Source organism: Cygnus atratus, chromosome 24, assembly GCF_013377495.2.
Source record: "Cygnus atratus isolate AKBS03 ecotype Queensland, Australia chromosome 24, CAtr_DNAZoo_HiC_assembly, whole genome shotgun sequence".
Lineage (NCBI taxonomy): Eukaryota > Metazoa > Chordata > Aves > Anseriformes > Anatidae > Cygnus > Cygnus atratus.
This window is the reverse complement of record NC_066385.1, coordinates 3,420,962-3,436,805: the sequence shown is the minus strand read 5'-3', so window position 1 is coordinate 3,436,805 and position 15,844 is coordinate 3,420,962. Positions and strand designations below refer to the sequence as shown.

The following is a 15,844-nucleotide window of genomic DNA, read 5'->3' as shown; positions in this document are numbered from 1 at the left end:
AAAGTTAGATGGAGGTGAAGTATGCAGTATCAGCCATGAATACACTGGTGGAGCTGGAAACAGAGACATAAAATACAGGTCTTAGGACAGTACAATTTCCAGTGAGTCGCAACCCCTCCTTCGAGAGATTGCACCAAAAAGGGCAATTGAGAATCGACAACAACATCCCATTTTAAAAAGCTGCAACTACAAAGCATCCTCTTGTGGTTGTGAGGGAAGGGGCCAATGTGCATCGAGAAGAAAGGCCTTGAGCAGCTGTTGCACTGTGTATGCAAGAGCACTTGAAGACCGAAAGTGGGAAATTGGAAGAATATGTTTTGTTTTTACAGTCAAAATTGGACTACAGGTGAAATTGCTGCAGGCACAGCTAAACAGACCCAGAAAATTTGAAAGCCTGCATTGTGATTGGTAGTTATATCGAGTACAAATATTGTGAGTTCTCAGTTTTCCCCTGAGATTGAGTCCAGTCTGATCAGTGTGTGTGAAGGTAGGTTGCAAATATTTATAGAAATCCCTTCAGCCGGAGTTGTACATTACCGAGACACCTGAGGGTGAACACAAGGACCTTTCTGTTTCAGACTATATTTATTTTTGTGGCCAGATTCTTGATGAGCAGCATGTTGGTTGCTTGAGAACAGCTTCTTCTGTCCGTAGGGATGATGCTGGTCACGCACAAGTACATCTCACAGGCCACCTGGTCTGGCTGTTCTCAGCACAGTACTCTGTACCCAGGATGTTTACTGTCTGCTAGTTTAATACAGTTGCTGGCTGTGCACAAAGCCATTCTACTGTTGTCCAACGTACCCGACGGCAGCACAGTAGTGGTGGCTGTACCGTGTACGACCCCACATTTCTCAGCTTTTCAGGCTGTGGCAATTTGTTCTGATCCATGGATGGGAAACCCCTCTGCGCAGCCTGGAGAGGAGGAGGTGGTGGCGAGGAGGCTGGGGAAGGCAGGTGGCAGCTGAGAGAAGTTAATTTTGTTCCTTTCTGGTGCCAGCAAGGGCTGGATTTGGGGGTAAAAGCCCCTTGTGGCAGGGGAGGCCATGTTAGGGCAGGTGGCTCCATGGGGTGTCTCCATTGCGACCTGCAGAAGATGGCTGCCGCCCCGCCTGGGCCAAAGGCTGAGGGAAGCGGGGCCAAGGGGTGCTGAGCACCAGCATCGTCAGTACCAAACACCCTCAGGGGCAGGAGAGACCAGGCACCACACCAAGTAAGCACAATTAGCAACAAGAAATGCCTCTTTTTGAGCAGGTTTTATTAGGGAGGCAGGGTAGTGCAGGTGAACATCTCCACGAGCAGGTTGGGAGCTCGGAGCAGGCTGAGGGCCCTGCTGGATGTAACATGGCTGCTCCTCAGCTCAGCTCTCATACAAACTCAGGTAGGCCACGCGGTTCCGATGCTTGATGAATTCTCTGTCCACCATCAGCTGAAAGAAAACTAGTAGCTCTTAGATATTCGCAATGATGATTGCTGCAGAAAAGGAAGAAGTGAGGTGGTGCTGAGAACTGCAAGCTGGTTTTCCAGGCACTTTTCCTTTCCCTTAGCCAATGTTTTCACACTGGAAATGTTTGCTTTTCAGCAGAGCTGTGCAGAGAAGTCTGTCCTCTGATTCTCTCACTTTGTGGTTGGAAACTACACTTCTAAAGCAAACTACGTCGTGTAGCTCTTTTTTTTGCAAACTGGCATTTTCTGACAGAAAAACACTTTCTATCTCATCTCCCTGGCTAGTTCAGCTACATACCCAGCAGGCCAGAAAGGAAAGGATGACAAGAGACAGTGCAAATGTGTTTAAGTAATCATCTGATTTCCTTTGTTGGAAGCACTGAACTGGGAATAACATCCCCTCATCCCTGTCCATACCTTTTGTACCTCTGTTTTTAGCATCCTCTTTGCTGGCATTGGCACTAAAGACCAGTCTGGAGACCCAAACTTCATCGGCCAAGTGATCTTCTTGTGTAACTGCTTGTCTGTGTCATAAGTTCCAGGTCTAAAGAAAATAGGGACATAATATCTCATTTCTCATGTTTGTAATATGGAGAATTACCAGCCCTGCTTTGACCCAAGGGAGAAACGCCTGTTGTGGTCTTGTAGTCTTCACGCTAGGTTAAAGACTAAAGCAAAGGAGATTTTGAAGATAAAAAACATTATTGGGAACTCAGTTACCTATTTCCCATTTGTGTCTTAGTATTTTTCTCCTCTAGTCTTTCTGATTATTATTAGAAGTGTAAGAAAATGAGTTATATTACCCAGGGAAAAGTTCTTTATTTGAAGGCTTATCTGGAAATCGTGATGTCTTAGTGGAAAATGGAGCACAGGAAGGCTGGCATTTTCGGTCTTTATTCCAGAATGACTGGTACATTCCTGGGCCGGGAGTCACAGTCTGTAAGAGAAAGAAATTTCAATATAGAAGATTTTGTTCTGCAAGCTATTCCTAAATGCTCTGAGCAGCATTTAAAGCCAGCCAGCTGGGCATTGCAGACCTGCTGTTCAATGCATGCCTTGGCTACCCTGATAGCATAAAGAAATCAGAACAGTTCAAATCTGCGTTCTCTAATATTTACCCAGTATATTCTGTGACATCTTGCCTGATATGGTGTTATTCTACAGAAGCCGGGCCAGCAAACATATTGGGTTTGTTGAGGTAGTACAGCTGAGTTCCATCCCTGATTTTGCCTCAATATGTACATCTATGTGTGTGTGACAGATACAAAGGAACGTGTACGTACAAATCCATAGGTCAGTATTGCCAGAGCTTCAACGATTGGTGATCAGCCTCCAGGCTCAACACTTGCCGCTAGGCTATCTGTAGGGAGATCTATGACTACCATTATTTTAAGCTGGAGGCAACCCCAGCACACATGATCACAACTGATAGTCTGTGGTAGGATCAGCTTAAAATGTCTTGTAAAGCTGCAGCTCTGCCTCTTTGAAATGTGCTTTTCTTACCTGTGGCTCTGATATGAATCGCTGGGCTGTTCTAGCTCCTATCACGTAGCCTTTTGTGCTCAGTGTTTTTTTTCCCCATGAGTATCTGAGGCTGCTTGCCTGTGGTTCAAAAGTAAAAATATCTTACTAACATTTTTAAGACACCATTTGGATCAGGGGACTGGGAGAAGTACCTGAGCGGCAGATGTCATTCTTCTAATTTCTCACTAATATAGAGTGCTAGGACAGCTGGAGCTTTGAGGACTGGTACATTTGGAAGGTAACTTTTCCAGAAGGGGAATTTATTTTTCAAGGTATATGCCCAAACCTTATACAATGGCTTTACAGGGCAGGCATGGGGTACTCTGTGTCTGGCTGGCTACAGTGCTAGTTTTCTTATAATGTGTGTCTTCTGTGAAGGAAAAACTCTGAGAATAAAAGTCAAACAACTTACCTCTTGACTCTGGTAACAGCCTGGCCCAAGGAAGGGGTTTCCCTTGATGGCTCCTAGCTGGATCCCCAACCTGTCTGGGGCATGGTGGAGAGGAAATGTTTTCCGCTCTTGACAGGACCCAAACGAGATTCTCTTCTGCGCATCTGTGAGACGAGGAGAGGGAAATGCCAGCGGTGTGATTCACCCACCTGGAGATGACCACCTGCTGCTTTTCTTCCTTCTCAAGTATCCGCTGCTCCCTGAAGCCAGCTGTCCCCTTATCTCTCAGCTGGGAATTTTCCCCACCTCTGGATATCTGCGAGGGGCCTGCCCTTTGGATGTTCCCGGCTGCCACAAAGGCTTCTTTTTCCCCAGCCTGAGCAAAGAGGTGCCTAGCAGCAGGTTGTGGAGAAGATTGCTGGAGAGGCCTGGTGCCGCTGGAGAGACAAAGCCCTCGTGCCATAGACCCTCATGCCTGCATCTCGCAGGGCTCACCTCTGGGCTCCCTCTGTGCATCCATGCCACCAGTCAGACGGGTAAGGATGTCTGTGTACTGCAGTTGCTATAGACACGGGGAGGCCTGCTGGAGGGAACGCAGGCAATGGCAGCACCTGAAGGATGCATGAAAAAGAGGAGGTTTGATAAAAGCCTGGTGGGTTGCACTGTGTTGGCTCCTGCTCCCAGGAGCTGCCGTTTGCACAAAGTCAGTGGGGGAAGCAGCGTGTACATAGGTTGTGCTGTCAGGACCCTCCTCTCCGTGTTCTCTCATGGAACAGCCTGATCTGCCCTGTTGTCTGCTCCCTGTCTTTTTCCCTGTGCCTGTCTGTCATGGTAAAACAGCAAGAAACTCCTGGAAAAAGTCATACAGGAATTAAGTCCACCGTGTGTAATCAGGCCTTCGAGGAACACAAGTGTAAATACAGAGAGAATCAGGGAGCATCAAAATATTAAGAGCGAGACGAGTTCAAGCAGTGCAGATTGCTCCTTTTGCAAAACACTTTATTTAATCACTGTTATTCCACAGAATTAGATGAGAGGGGTCTGTCTGCTGTGATCGACCTGGAGTCTTCATGCCCAGTTGCAGCAGGAGCAGCTGGGATCAAAGACCAGACCGGCCTGGCAGCTCTGCTCGTAGGTTTCACCGTTGTTGCAGTTGTAGAACTTGCTCTTGTTGGTCGGATCTGCATAGATGCCATTGGCCTTATCGGCACAGAATCCGCTCCCACCAGTGCCACCAGTATTGCTACCTGAGCTCCCGCTCCCGCTGCCACTTCCACTTCCAGTGTTAGGAGCTGAAGTGATGGGAGGATTGGGTTGAGCCGGGGGCACGCAGCCTGAAATAAAAGCAGGACAGGGCTTGTGTTTGTGTTGCGGGTCTCTCAGCACTCCCCTTCCACCACAGTCCCTTTTGGGGTGGTATCAGCAGAACAGCCATTAACCTTTGTTCCCCCAAGTCCCTAGAAATAAAGGTTCTCAGGCTGCTGAAGACCTGCATCAGCTGTGAGCTACGGGGTCCCCTCCCAGAAGACCACACGTCTCCAGTTACTCACTGCTGCTTTGCTGACCAAGAGCGTTCTTCAGGGTGGTAATCAGGGGATATTTGCCCTGTTTGCAGAAAGAGCCAGTGAAGTCATCCAGATCAATGGTCCAAACCATAGCACCTCCATAGTTGTTCTTCTTCAGCCAGTCAATCTGTGTGGTGCAGGGACAGAAATCCCAATTAGTCCAAGAGCTGCTGTTGCAGAAGGGCTCCTGGAGTGTGATTAGTACAGCCGCACTCCCCACCGTACCTTGATGTTGAAGCTCTTGATGTTGTCGTAGCCAACCCATTCGTTGCCCTTGTAGGCATAGGGCACGTCCTGGGGGGCATCCCAAGCCTGGGTGGCTCCAGAGTCCAGGAACGTGCAGATCTAGGAAAAAAGGGCAGAGAGTGGGAATTAAACAGGTGCCCTAGAAGGAAGGGCAGTTGGAGTATTCCATGGATCCCCAGGATAAAAATTCCTTGCCAGGTAGTTTGAAGAGTGTTTGTGTTCTTATCTGCCTAGGGGTGAGGGAACACACATACCTCGTAGTAAGCCAAGAACCCAGCCTGCCTTGTGTAAGGTCCAGCAGGCCCAGGTCCCGATGTTGGTGCCCCAACAGCAGTGTCAGAGGGGTTCTGGAGGATGAAGTTATGTCCATAGGTGGGGAATCCAACAAGGAGCTTCTCAGCTGGGGCACCATTGCTCTTCCAGTAGTTCATAGCGTAGTCCTGTAAAAGAATATCACAGTTCAAGCCTGTGCCAGGATTTGTAGGCATGACGGTGAATTCTTAAAATTCTCATCAGTGATCTTTGAGAAAGAGTCACAAAGAGTACTTACAACATTGAAGTAGATGAGGTCACCAGTGTCAACAGGGCTTTTGTACAGCGGGCTGTTCTCCCCAGTCTTTCCATCCCAGGAGCCATGGAAGTCATAAGTCATCACATGGAAGTAGTCCAAGTACCTGACAGTTAATGACACAGTTTCCCTTAATCGTTGGAAGGAAGAGTACTTAAGTCACAGAAAGTGTACCTGGGGGCTTGCTACTCACTTGCCGAGCTCAGCGATCTCGTAGCCAGACTGAATGTTGGAAAGTCCTGCAGCAACAGCAGCGGTGAGCATGAGACGGGGTTTGCTAACCTGCTTGGCTTCCTGCTCAAAGGCGGCCAGCATTTCCTGGGGGATGCCAAGGAACAGGGCTCAGCGTGGGCTCTCGGAGCCCCCTGGACCTCCTCTGGTCTGAGCTGTGCAGAGCAGAGGCCTTGAGCAACCCCTCTGTGTCCCCTTACCTTCACCAGGACGGTGAAGAGACCCTTGTCCTGAGCCGGGCTGCCCCTGGAGCCAGGGTACTCCCAGTCAAGGTCCAGCCCATCAAACTGGTACTGGCGCAGGAATTTGATGACGGAATTGATGAAGGTCTGGCGGTTCTCCGGAGTGGAAACCATTGCGGAGAACCTAGGGAGCAGAGGAGGGCAGGGCTGGAGCTTGGGCCTCTTTCCAGCTCTGCTTTCCAGTTTGCTGTTGTGGGACGGAGGTGGTTTGAACTTACTTGGCTGTCCCAAAATTCCATCCTCCGATTGCCAGGAGGGTCTTCAGATTTTCATTCCTGCAAAGATAAGGACACAAACATGTTTTGCTACAAAACACACTGTTGAATTGCCATTTCTGACTCTGCCTCTTCTCCTCAGCACCCTTCGCCCCGCAGGTTGCACTTCCATCACAGAGGGAACAGCACGTACTTGTTTTTCAGGCCATTGAAGGATTTGTAGAGGGTCTCATCGTTCCATTCAATGGTCGTGATCTCGTTGTTGGACATCCCAGCGAAGGCGTAGATCAGATGGTCACACAGGCATGGGTCGATGTTGTCTGGCATATATTTTCCCAGGCCAGGCCTGTACTGGGCCCAGTTGGTGAAGTAGCACGACAGCACATAGGCATTGCCTGCAGACACAGAGGAGATGGGGCAGGGATTGAGGAGAGCAGAGGGCATGTGTCTGGGCAATGCAGATGGCCTCCTGTGCCTGCTGGCCAGGTAGCTAGCTGCACGAGGCCGCATTATTTCCTGTAACCATCCCTCAGTGCACACAGTAAAGGCAACAGTTCCCGGGGCTGCTCTTAGGTGCAAATTATGACCTAAGTGCAATGTGATCAGAAAAGATTGGGCAATGCTCCCTTGCAGGGTGAGGAGTTCAGGGAAGTAGGACGGGGAAGTAGGCACCAGGCCTACTGTTTGTTTGGAAACTGGCTCTCCGTGGATCGCAATGCATTTCTTTCCTTCCTCCTTTGTTCCAGTAAATGCGCCCTCCTTGGAGCCTCTTGCACCCTGAACCTGATGAACTGGGGTAGTTGTGGCTGCCGAGTCTCCTCCCCAGACTGGATTTTTCCCCTTTAATGCCAGTAAGGCAGAGCAGAAGCAGAAGTGGACTCTGGTGAAGTGCCTGGAGGGAGGAAGCCTCGTTGTGTGCCTGCTGCTGCCTGCTCGACCTGCCTCTGAAAGCTTCTGCCCAGCCCAAGCTGGCGGCTGTGCCCACGCTTCATTCAAGCTGAGCAGGACAGGGCTGCTAAGGGGAAACCTGCACAAAAGCAAGCAGCATATTTGCCCTTTAGGCTGAGCATGCCATGCTTCATAAAGCTTTTGTCCTCAAAGACACCCTCACTGCGTGCTGCCAGCTTCTGCTTCCTTCCCCCCTCTTGCAGAAGAGTTAGCTGGTGAGCCTGCTCCAGGGGCCTGTACATGCCGATGGTGCAAAGGGTTTGGTAGGGTTGTTTTGGGGTAGGGAGCACATACCTATCTGGGCGTTCAGCAGGAGGGCCAGACCTTTGAAGAAAGAAGCGTGGGATTAGTCTTTGAGAAGCAAGGTAATGCCTGAACTAGCAGAAACCCTTTGGTAGATAGATACACAGCAATGCAGACATTAAAGCTGCTTCTAACTCTGGGCCAAGTTTTGTTTCTCTTCATAAGGATCTTTGTGAGCCCAACATTTCCTCTGCCTCAGGTCAAGATTCATTCAGAGGGAAGCGAACGCGCTGAAAAGCTTATGGTCATTAAAGGCTCAGTATGCTGCTGCTTTGATCAGCTGTGATTAGGCAACAGGTGATTTAAGGAGTTGTGGTGCCCCTGAGCATGGCTGAAACAGCAGAAACCAACAGGCATACACAGACAGTAATAGCTTGTCTGTTAGCATGACAGAAGATGACAGCAGGGCAGTTTTGTTCCCCGTACTGTCATTTTTTTTGGCCCAATATCATGTTTCAATTAAATAAAGCAATTAAATAAAAAAATGCATATCTAAGGAAGGAGAAGAAATCAAGTTGAAAGTCGCGACGCATTTAAAAATCCTGAAAATATGGTATTCATTTTTCTTTGAGAAAAAAAGAGAATGCAACATCTTTAACCCTAAAGGACCCCTTTTCTGACCCCCAGTATAACAGTGAGAGAGCCACAAATACTTGTCACGAAGGTAAAGAAGTAAGTCTGGAAGCAGGACTTACCGGTAAGCAGAGTGAGCTTGGCCATCTTGGACCAGAACTGATCCAGGGCAGGCTGCTTCCCACTTTTATACACTTCTCTAATTTCGTACAAGTCTCGTGTCAACAATGATGCCCAACCATTACAGAAGTTGATAAAGTTAAAAAAGTATCAAAGAAAATGATACCAATACAATGACCTTAACACTCTAGCAGAAAATATCAAGATTATCAGGCTGTACCGTTTTCTGGTGCTGCCAGAGGAGTTGAAGAACAAGATTAGATGGTTTTTCTTCTTCGAAATCGTGTTTGCAACGAGAGGCTTTGTGTCAATATTGGCAATCACACAGGAATGGATGTCTGAAGTGTTCAACCTTGCGTTGTCATTGTGTCTGCGCGGAGGCAACAGGCGGTGCCAAACCAAAGGTGTTTTGCAAGGGTTTTGTCTCCTTGGCTGCAGCAGTCAGCGAGGCAGGCGGAGCAGGGCTTGGGCTCACAGCCGTGGGCTTTTTGGGGGAACAGGAACGGGGCTCACTTGGCGCAGCAAGCAGTCGTCCAGATGCCGGGGGCTTTGTGGTCTGCGCTGTCTCCTGCCCATGCCCCTTAAGCTTGCTGTCAGTGCAGGGAAGTGGGTGGGCTTCGTGGTGTCCCAGCAGTAAAGCAAACCAAGTCAGCCTCTGCTGAGCACTTCTCCCACTTGCTGCTGGGCCCGTTGGTGTGGGCAAGTGAGCAAGGGCAGGTGAGAAACCTTGCCGTGGCTTTCTGTGGAGCTCCTTAAGGTGAAATGGCCAGAATCTCTTACATTCTGCATGAGCTTGTCAGCAGTCATTGGCTGTTTTCTCTGCCCCGAGACATTACATAATCCCTGTTTTATGATGTGAAAGTGAATTTCCAGGCAGTCATCCAGACTTGGTGGAACGGGAGCCTGGAAAACACCCACAAGCTAGTCCTTATCATAAGCTGCTGCTGGAGCCACTGACCTGCAGATTAAAATGCATTAGAGCAACCTGTCAGGTTTTTTGCTTGCACTGGATGAGATATGGTGGATAATTAAAAAGACGACCATCCTCAAGGATTATTTTTCCAGTGTGTTTCTGAGCTGATAAGGTAACACAGTACAAACTCAATAAGAATAGATTTGTAATATTGCACGCTGAGTGACCTTTGGAGCCTTGCAGGTGAAGGTCTCTTATCTGCAGAAGTATGTTCCAGTGTGAAGAGGAAGGCACCTGCGGTGGATCAAAGAAGGTAATTTGTCTGCATATAGTGGTAACAAACGTCAGTTGGGCAAATCTTGGAATTTTTCTTTAGGAATTTTTCTGCCTTTTCTCCATCATAAGAAATGTGACATGCCATTGGTTCCTGTGGGACTGGTAGCAGGCCTTGAGGAAGGGCAGAATTGGTCCCTGCCAGAGGGACTTTGCAGTCACAGTAAAAGTGTGGACTATTCAGACAGAGACCTTGCATATTATTCCTGTAGCTGAAGTGTTGGGTTCCAGAGAGATCCAGAAATCTGGTTTCTTTCTGCTTTAGTTTCAGTTCATACACTAATGACAATTGTCATTATGGTCATTCAGTGACTATGCTAGGATTAAGTCTGTCTGCCCTTCAACTGCCTGGACTCTTTTCTCTTGAATGATGGAAAAGAGACAAGGATTTTCATGTTTTCTCCACCTGAACAATGCCCAGGTGTCCCCATCCTGCTGTTCAGCTCCAGGTTCTTTACTCTTTCTTCCCTTTTCAGGCCCAGAGGTTTGCAGGGTTGGGCACGGCACTTGCACAGTCTTGTATCCATCTACTGTGAGATGCTTCTGGAAAGTGACTCTCAGCAAACTCTCTAACACCTGCAGTATTCCAGGAAGATCTTAACCATCCTGGCCTTGTGTACAAGAGGCACTGCTTTAGAGATGTTGTTTTGTTCCACCTGCCCTTGCCAGTGAGATTAGGCAGGTCAGTGGGGAAGGCTTAAGCGGGGAGAAAAGTAAAGGCCAGTGGAATGGCACCGTGGATTTAGGTAAATATGCCCTGTCCTAACCCTTATCTGGACACAGAGGTGTGGATATCAACCCCCTGATACAGGGAGGTTGGAGATGACAGCCCATACAGGCATTTGTGCCCATGGAAATATTTCGCTGGGCAAGTGTGGTGTCAGCAGGGCATGGCCTGGGTGGCTTTCCATGCAAAGTGGGGCTGCTTTTGGTCACCTTTGCTAGGCAAAGATGCTGTTGAGCTAGTATAAATGCATTCTGGACTTATTTCTTGGACGTGAGAAGCCACATAATATTGCCAATGAAAATTTGGGCATAGTTCTGCCTGCTTTCAGCTCCTGCTCTGAATTTCCTCCCTGCAGGCAGACAGCTCAGTTTTTCAGCTCGCTCTCTGCTTCTCAGAGTCTGCTTTTAAAAAATCCCTCATGACCAGTGAAGGTAAGGGCAAAAAGCTGGTGTAGCCGATGTGCACAAGGCATGGAAGGGTTTTGAGGTACTTTTCTGCATCTCTGCACATCGGAGGGAGCTGTAATGAAAGCCAAACGTGCTGAAGTGCAGCGGGGGCTGACGTGCCCTTGGGCAGAAGGTCCCACAGGGCTGCTGCAGTGTTTCAGTTCTGCTTCTCACGGGGAGCTGAAGTGATGTGGGCAGCTGAAGTGCCACGCATGAGTGAACTGCAGCCCTGGCACATGTGAACGAAAGGTGTCTGTGGTGGGAATGGCCTATGAACGCTTGCAGGGCTCTGGCTCTGCTATTTTGAAGCATGTTCTCCTGACCAGTGACCCAGTATGAAACAGCAGGCTGCTCTTGCTCCTGTTGCATAGCCTTTTTTGCTCTTTGATTTGTTTTCAAGAGTTTCTGAGACTCCTTTCCTACATCTAAGAGCAGAAACCTCTTACTGACATTTTTAAGGCACTATTTGCATCGTGGAAGGGCAGTAAGTTCCTGAGCAGCAGAAGAGGTTTGTCTTGGGGCACAAGGCTCCTTGTGCCTCAGGCCATACAGTGGATTTTTGGGGCTCAAAGACACATCAGGACTCCGTGGGAGCTCATATGTGCCCATTCCTGCAGTAGGAGGGGAATTGCTGCAGCTGTCTCAAGGCCAGAGCACTAGGGCTGTGAGACCCTTGAAAGCCATTTCCTTTGCAGGGTGACTTTTCCAGGAGGAGAATGCTTTTCTCCTAGACAACAGCAAAGGCTTTGCACAAGGGCTCTTGGAGAGGTGAGCTCCTGGCTGTGTTACTGCCACCTTTGTGTGGGTGCTCCCTGGTGGCAGAGCCTGGTCTGCCCTGCCCTCTCTGCTTTCTTCCCCTCTGACTGACTGCCCTGCTGGGAAAGCAAGAAAGCCCTGGAAAACGCCTGCCTAGGGCTCTTCAAATGCTGCTTGAGGATTCAGGCCCTTCCCTGAGTATGGATGTACGTATTGGGAGAGAGTCAGGGAGCATCACAATATGAAGAGCAAGATGAGTCAATACAGCGTGGATTGTTGCTTTTGCAGAATGCTTTATTTAATCATTGTTATTCCATAGAATTAGATCAGAGGGGTCTGTCTGCTGTGACAGAACTGGAGTCTTCATGCCCAGTTGCAGCAGGAACAGATGGTATTATTCACAAGGTCTGCCTAGAAATTTTGCAAATAACTTTTTTGATGTTCAAACATTGGTACAAGCTGCTCTTATTGGATAGGTCTGGATGGCTTTACCAGCAGAGAAGCCACTCACACCACAGCCATTGGAATTGCTACTCCAGCTCGTGCTCACACACCCGTTTCAACTTCCAGTGTTAGGAGCTGCAGGGACTTGAGGAATGGACTGTCAATAAGCTGTGCAGCCTGAAATGAAAGCAACAAGGAGGTTTCCTTTTTGAATATATTATATTTCTGTTGGTATTCTCTCCCTTCCCTCCTTTCATTGTCCCACAGTGCTATGAGCACACCACCTTTTGTTGCTTACATAATTTCCATGAACCCCACACTACCCAAGTTACTCACTGCTGCTTTGCAGACCAAGAGCATTCTTCAGAGTGTTGATCAGGGGATATTTGCCCTGTTTGCAGAAAGAGCCAGTGAAGTCATCCAGATCAATGGTCCAAACCATAGCACCTCCATAGTTGTTGCTCTTCAGCCAGTTAGCCTGTGTAGTGCCGGGACAGAAATCCCAATTAGCCCAAGAGCTGCTGTTGCAGAAGGGCTCCTGGAGTGTGATTAGTACAGCCGCACTCCCCACCGTACCTTGATGTTGAAGCTCTTGATGTTGTCGTAGCCAACCCATTCGTTGCCCTTGTAGGCATAGGGCACGTCCTGGGGGGCATCCCAAGCCTGGGTGGCTCCAGAGTCCAGGAACGTGCAGATCTAGGAAAAAAGGGCAGAGAGTGGGAATTAAACAGGTGCCCTAGAAGGAAGGGCAGTTGGAGTATTCCATGGATCCCCAGGATAAAAATTCCTTGCCAGGTAGTTTGAAGAGTGTTTGTGTTCTTATCTGCCTAGGGGTGAGGGAACACACATACCTCGTAGTAAGCCAAGAACCCAGCCTGCCTTGTGTAAGGTCCAGCAGGCCCAGGTCCCGATGTTGGTGCCCCAACAGCAGTGTCAGAGGGGTTCTGGAGGATGAAGTTATGTCCATAGGTGGGGAATCCAACAAGGAGCTTCTCAGCTGGGGCACCATTGCTCTTCCAGTAGTTCATAGCGTAGTCCTGTAAAAGAATATCACAGTCCAAGCCTGTGCCAGGCTTCCTAGGATGGTTGGTGGATTCTTAAAACTCTCCTCAGTGGTTCACTGTGTTCACAGTGATCTGTGGGACAGACTCCCAAACTGTACTTATGACACTAAGGTAGGCATTGCCGTCACTATACAGCGGGCTGTTCTCCCCAGTCTTTCCATCCCAGGAGCTATAGAAGTCATAAGTCATCACATGGAAGTAGTCCAGGTACCTGTGAACGTTGCATGCGTCGGTGTCCTGGCCAGCTCACTCACCCAGACCGGGAGGTTACTTTAGTCTTGGTCACTGATCCCCCAACATCCCCGGCTGTGCCCCCACTTTCTGCAGATCACGTTTCTCCAAGGCCTCTTTGGAGCAAGCCTTCTAAGGGTGGGGACGAGTCTCTCCTCCAGAGGAGTTCTCACCCTGCATAAAGCGTGGGGGCTCCGCAGGCAGTGGGGTTGGTTTCTGCCAGCTAATGGCAGTGTCCCTTAATTGCTGGAAGGGAGAGCACTGGAAGGAATGGCCTGAAGGAGGTCACACAAGGTGTACCTGGGGGCTTGCTACTCACTTGCTGAGCTCAGCGATCTCGTAGCCAGACTGAATGTTGGAAAGTCCTGCAGCAACAGCAGCGGTGAGCATGAGACGGGGTTTGTTAACCTGCTTGGCTTCCTGCTCAAAGGCGGCCAGCATTTCCTGGGGGATGCCAAGGAACAGGGCTCAGCGTGGGCTCTCGGAGCCCCCTGGACCTCCTCTGGTCTGAGCTGTGCAGAGCAGAGGCCTTGAGCAACCCCTCTGTGTCCCCTTACCTTCACCAGGACGGTGAAGAGACCCTTGTCCTGAGCCGGGCTGCCCCTGGAGCCAGGGTACTCCCAGTCAAGGTCCAGCCCATCAAACTGGTACTGGCGCAGGAATTTGATGACAGAATTGATGAAGGTCTGGCGGTTCTCCGGAGTGGAAACCATTGCGGAGAACCTAGGGAGCAGAGGAGGGCAGGGCTGGAGCTTGGGCCTCTTTCCAGCTCTGCTTTTCAGTTTGCTGTTGTGGGACGGAGGTGGTTTGAACTTACTTGGCTGTCCCAAAATTCCATCCTCCAATTGCCAGGAGGGTCTTCAGATTTCCATTCCTGCAAAGATAAGGACACAAACATGTTTTGCTACAAAACACACTGTTGAATTGCCATTTCTGACTCTGCCTCTTCTCCTCAGCACCCCTCGCCCCGTGGGTTGTGCTGCCATCGCTCAGCTTTCGGCACATACTGTTTTTTCAGGCTGTTGAAGGATCTGTAGAGGGTCTCATCGTTCCATTCAATGGTCGTGATCTCGTTGTTGGACATCCCAGCGAAGGCGTCTATCAGATGGTCACACAGGCATGGGTCGATGTTGTCAACCGTGAAGCGCCCCAGGCCAGGCCTGTACTGGGCCCAGTTGGTGAAGTAGCACGACAGCACATAGGCAGTGCCTGCAGAGACACGGAGGAGATGGGGCAGGTCTGGGCTGCACTGCAGAAAAGCTAGTAACTTAAAACAAATTATTGTAACTAGATCTCGTTAGAAATGATTGGGCAATGCTCCCTTGCAGGGTGAGGAGTTTGGAGAAAGTGAAGTAGGCCTAGTTATCCTTCTGGGAACTGCCTCCCTAATAATAATAACGTATTTTTTTTCTTCCTCACTTGTCCCCTGAAACTCATGAATAGGGGTGGTTGTAGCCACCGAGTCTCTTCCCCAAACTGTGTCTTTCTCCTTTGCTGCCAGGTAAGGAAGAGCAGAAGCAGAAGGGATGCTGCCAGAAGTAAAAAAGCTGTTGGCGTTTCTGCTGTACTTTCTGCTTGGCCTGCCTGTGTATGCCCATGCCGAAATGAATTTGGTGACTTGTTTCGGGGAAAAAAGCACATACCTATCTGGGCGTTCAGCAGCAGGGCCAGACCTTTGAGGAAGAGAAAAAAGAAAAAAAGTGATTAGTGTTTGTTTTTGGAAATACAAAGCTCTTGGGCAGGACTGGACTGTCCTGCAGGTTGCTGCTATGTCTTTTCATTTGAAAGGAGTGGTCAGAGACTTGAATTCCAAAGAACTTCTTTTCTAACCGCCAGTATAACACCAAGAGAGCCACAAATACTTGTCACGAAGGTAAAGAAGTAAGTTGAGAAGCAGGACTTACCGGTAAGCAGAGTGAGCTTGGCCATCTTGGACCAGAACTGATCTGGGGCTGGCTGCTTCCCACTTTTATACCCTTCTCTAATTTCGTACAAGTCTTGTGTCAACAAAAATGCCCAACCATTACCCAAGTTGATAAAAGTATCACAAAAATGATACCAATACCTTAAGGCTCCATCAGGAGGCATGAGGATTATCAGGCTGTGCCATTTTGTGGTGCTGCCATAGTAGTTGAAGAACAAGATTAGATAGCTTTTCTTCTTCGAAATCATGTTTGCAACGAGAGGCTTTGTGTCAATATTGGCAATCACACAGGAATGGATGTCTGAAGTGTTCAACCTTGCGTTGTCATTGTGTCTGCGCGGAGGCAACAGGCGGTGCCAAACCAAAGGTGTTTTGCAAGGGTTTTGTCTCCTTGGCTGCAGCAGTCAGCGAGGCAGGCGGAGCGGGGCTTGGGCTCACAGCCGTGGGCTTTTTGGGGGAACAGAGGAACGGGGCTCACTTGGCGTAGCAAGCCGTTGTCCGGACGCCAGGGGCTTTGTGGTCTGCGCTGTCTCCTGCCCATGCCCCTTAAGCTTGCTGTCAGTGCAGGGAAGTGGGTGGGCTTCGTGGTGTCCCAGCAGTAAAAGCAAACCAAGTCAGCCTCTGCTGAGCACTT

At 49.3% G+C, this 15,844-nt stretch overlaps 2 protein-coding genes across 3 annotated transcripts; both read right to left on the bottom strand.

Moving 5' to 3' along the window:
* Window positions 1-1,327: 1,327 nt before the first annotated feature.
* Window positions 1,328-3,881, bottom strand: PIFO (primary cilia formation). The gene is made up of 6 exons (XM_035561421.1): window positions 3,857-3,881; window positions 3,383-3,525; window positions 2,950-3,048; window positions 2,250-2,383; window positions 1,864-1,990; window positions 1,328-1,429 (listed from the first exon to the last, which is right to left on the bottom strand). Exons 1-6 carry the CDS (start codon window positions 3,879-3,881, stop codon window positions 1,361-1,363), a joined length of 597 nt encoding a protein of 198 aa, XP_035417314.1. The 3' UTR covers window positions 1,328-1,360.
* A 548-nt stretch (window positions 3,882-4,429) lies between these two features.
* Window positions 4,430-15,499, bottom strand: LOC118255321 (acidic mammalian chitinase-like). 2 transcript variants are annotated; one of them, XM_035561420.1, is made up of 11 exons: window positions 8,375-8,399; window positions 7,671-7,700; window positions 6,622-6,823; window positions 6,432-6,488; window positions 6,172-6,337; window positions 5,934-6,058; window positions 5,723-5,846; window positions 5,427-5,612; window positions 5,152-5,271; window positions 4,912-5,053; window positions 4,430-4,695 (listed from the first exon to the last, which is right to left on the bottom strand). In XM_035561420.1, the coding sequence occupies exons 1-11, from the start codon at window positions 8,397-8,399 to the stop codon at window positions 4,430-4,432; spliced, it is 1,443 nt and encodes a 480-aa protein (XP_035417313.1). The 2 variants fall into 2 exon arrangements, with proteins under 2 accessions (XP_035417313.1, XP_035417312.2); XM_035561419.2 differs by lacking the exons at window positions 4,430-4,695; window positions 4,912-5,053; window positions 5,152-5,271; ... (6 more) ...; window positions 7,671-7,700; window positions 8,375-8,399 and adding exons at window positions 11,989-12,168; window positions 12,328-12,469; window positions 12,568-12,687; ... (6 more) ...; window positions 14,930-14,959; window positions 15,191-15,499.
* Between the last annotated feature and the right edge of the window lie 345 nt (window positions 15,500-15,844).

Bases quoted from the DNA above. Each gene is read 5' to 3' on its own strand.
- PIFO (XM_035561421.1), bottom strand. From the start codon at position 3,881: ATGGATGCACAGAGGGAGCCCAGAG. The intron at 3,526-3,856 runs GTGAGCCCTGCG...CTCGTCTCACAG, and splicing joins TGCACAGAGGGAGCCCAGAG to ATGCGCAGAAGAGAATCTCG. The intron at 1,991-2,249 runs GTAATATAACTC...TATTTTCTTTAG, and splicing joins AATAAAGAACTTTTCCCTGG to ACCTGGAACTTATGACACAG.
- LOC118255321 (XM_035561420.1), bottom strand. From the start codon at position 8,399: ATGGCCAAGCTCACTCTGCTTACCG. The intron at 7,701-8,374 runs GTAAGTCCTGCT...CTTTCTTCAAAG, and splicing joins CAAGCTCACTCTGCTTACCG to GTCTGGCCCTCCTGCTGAAC. The intron at 6,824-7,670 runs GTATGTGCTCCC...CTGTGTCTGCAG, and splicing joins CCTGCTGAACGCCCAGATAG to GCAATGCCTATGTGCTGTCG.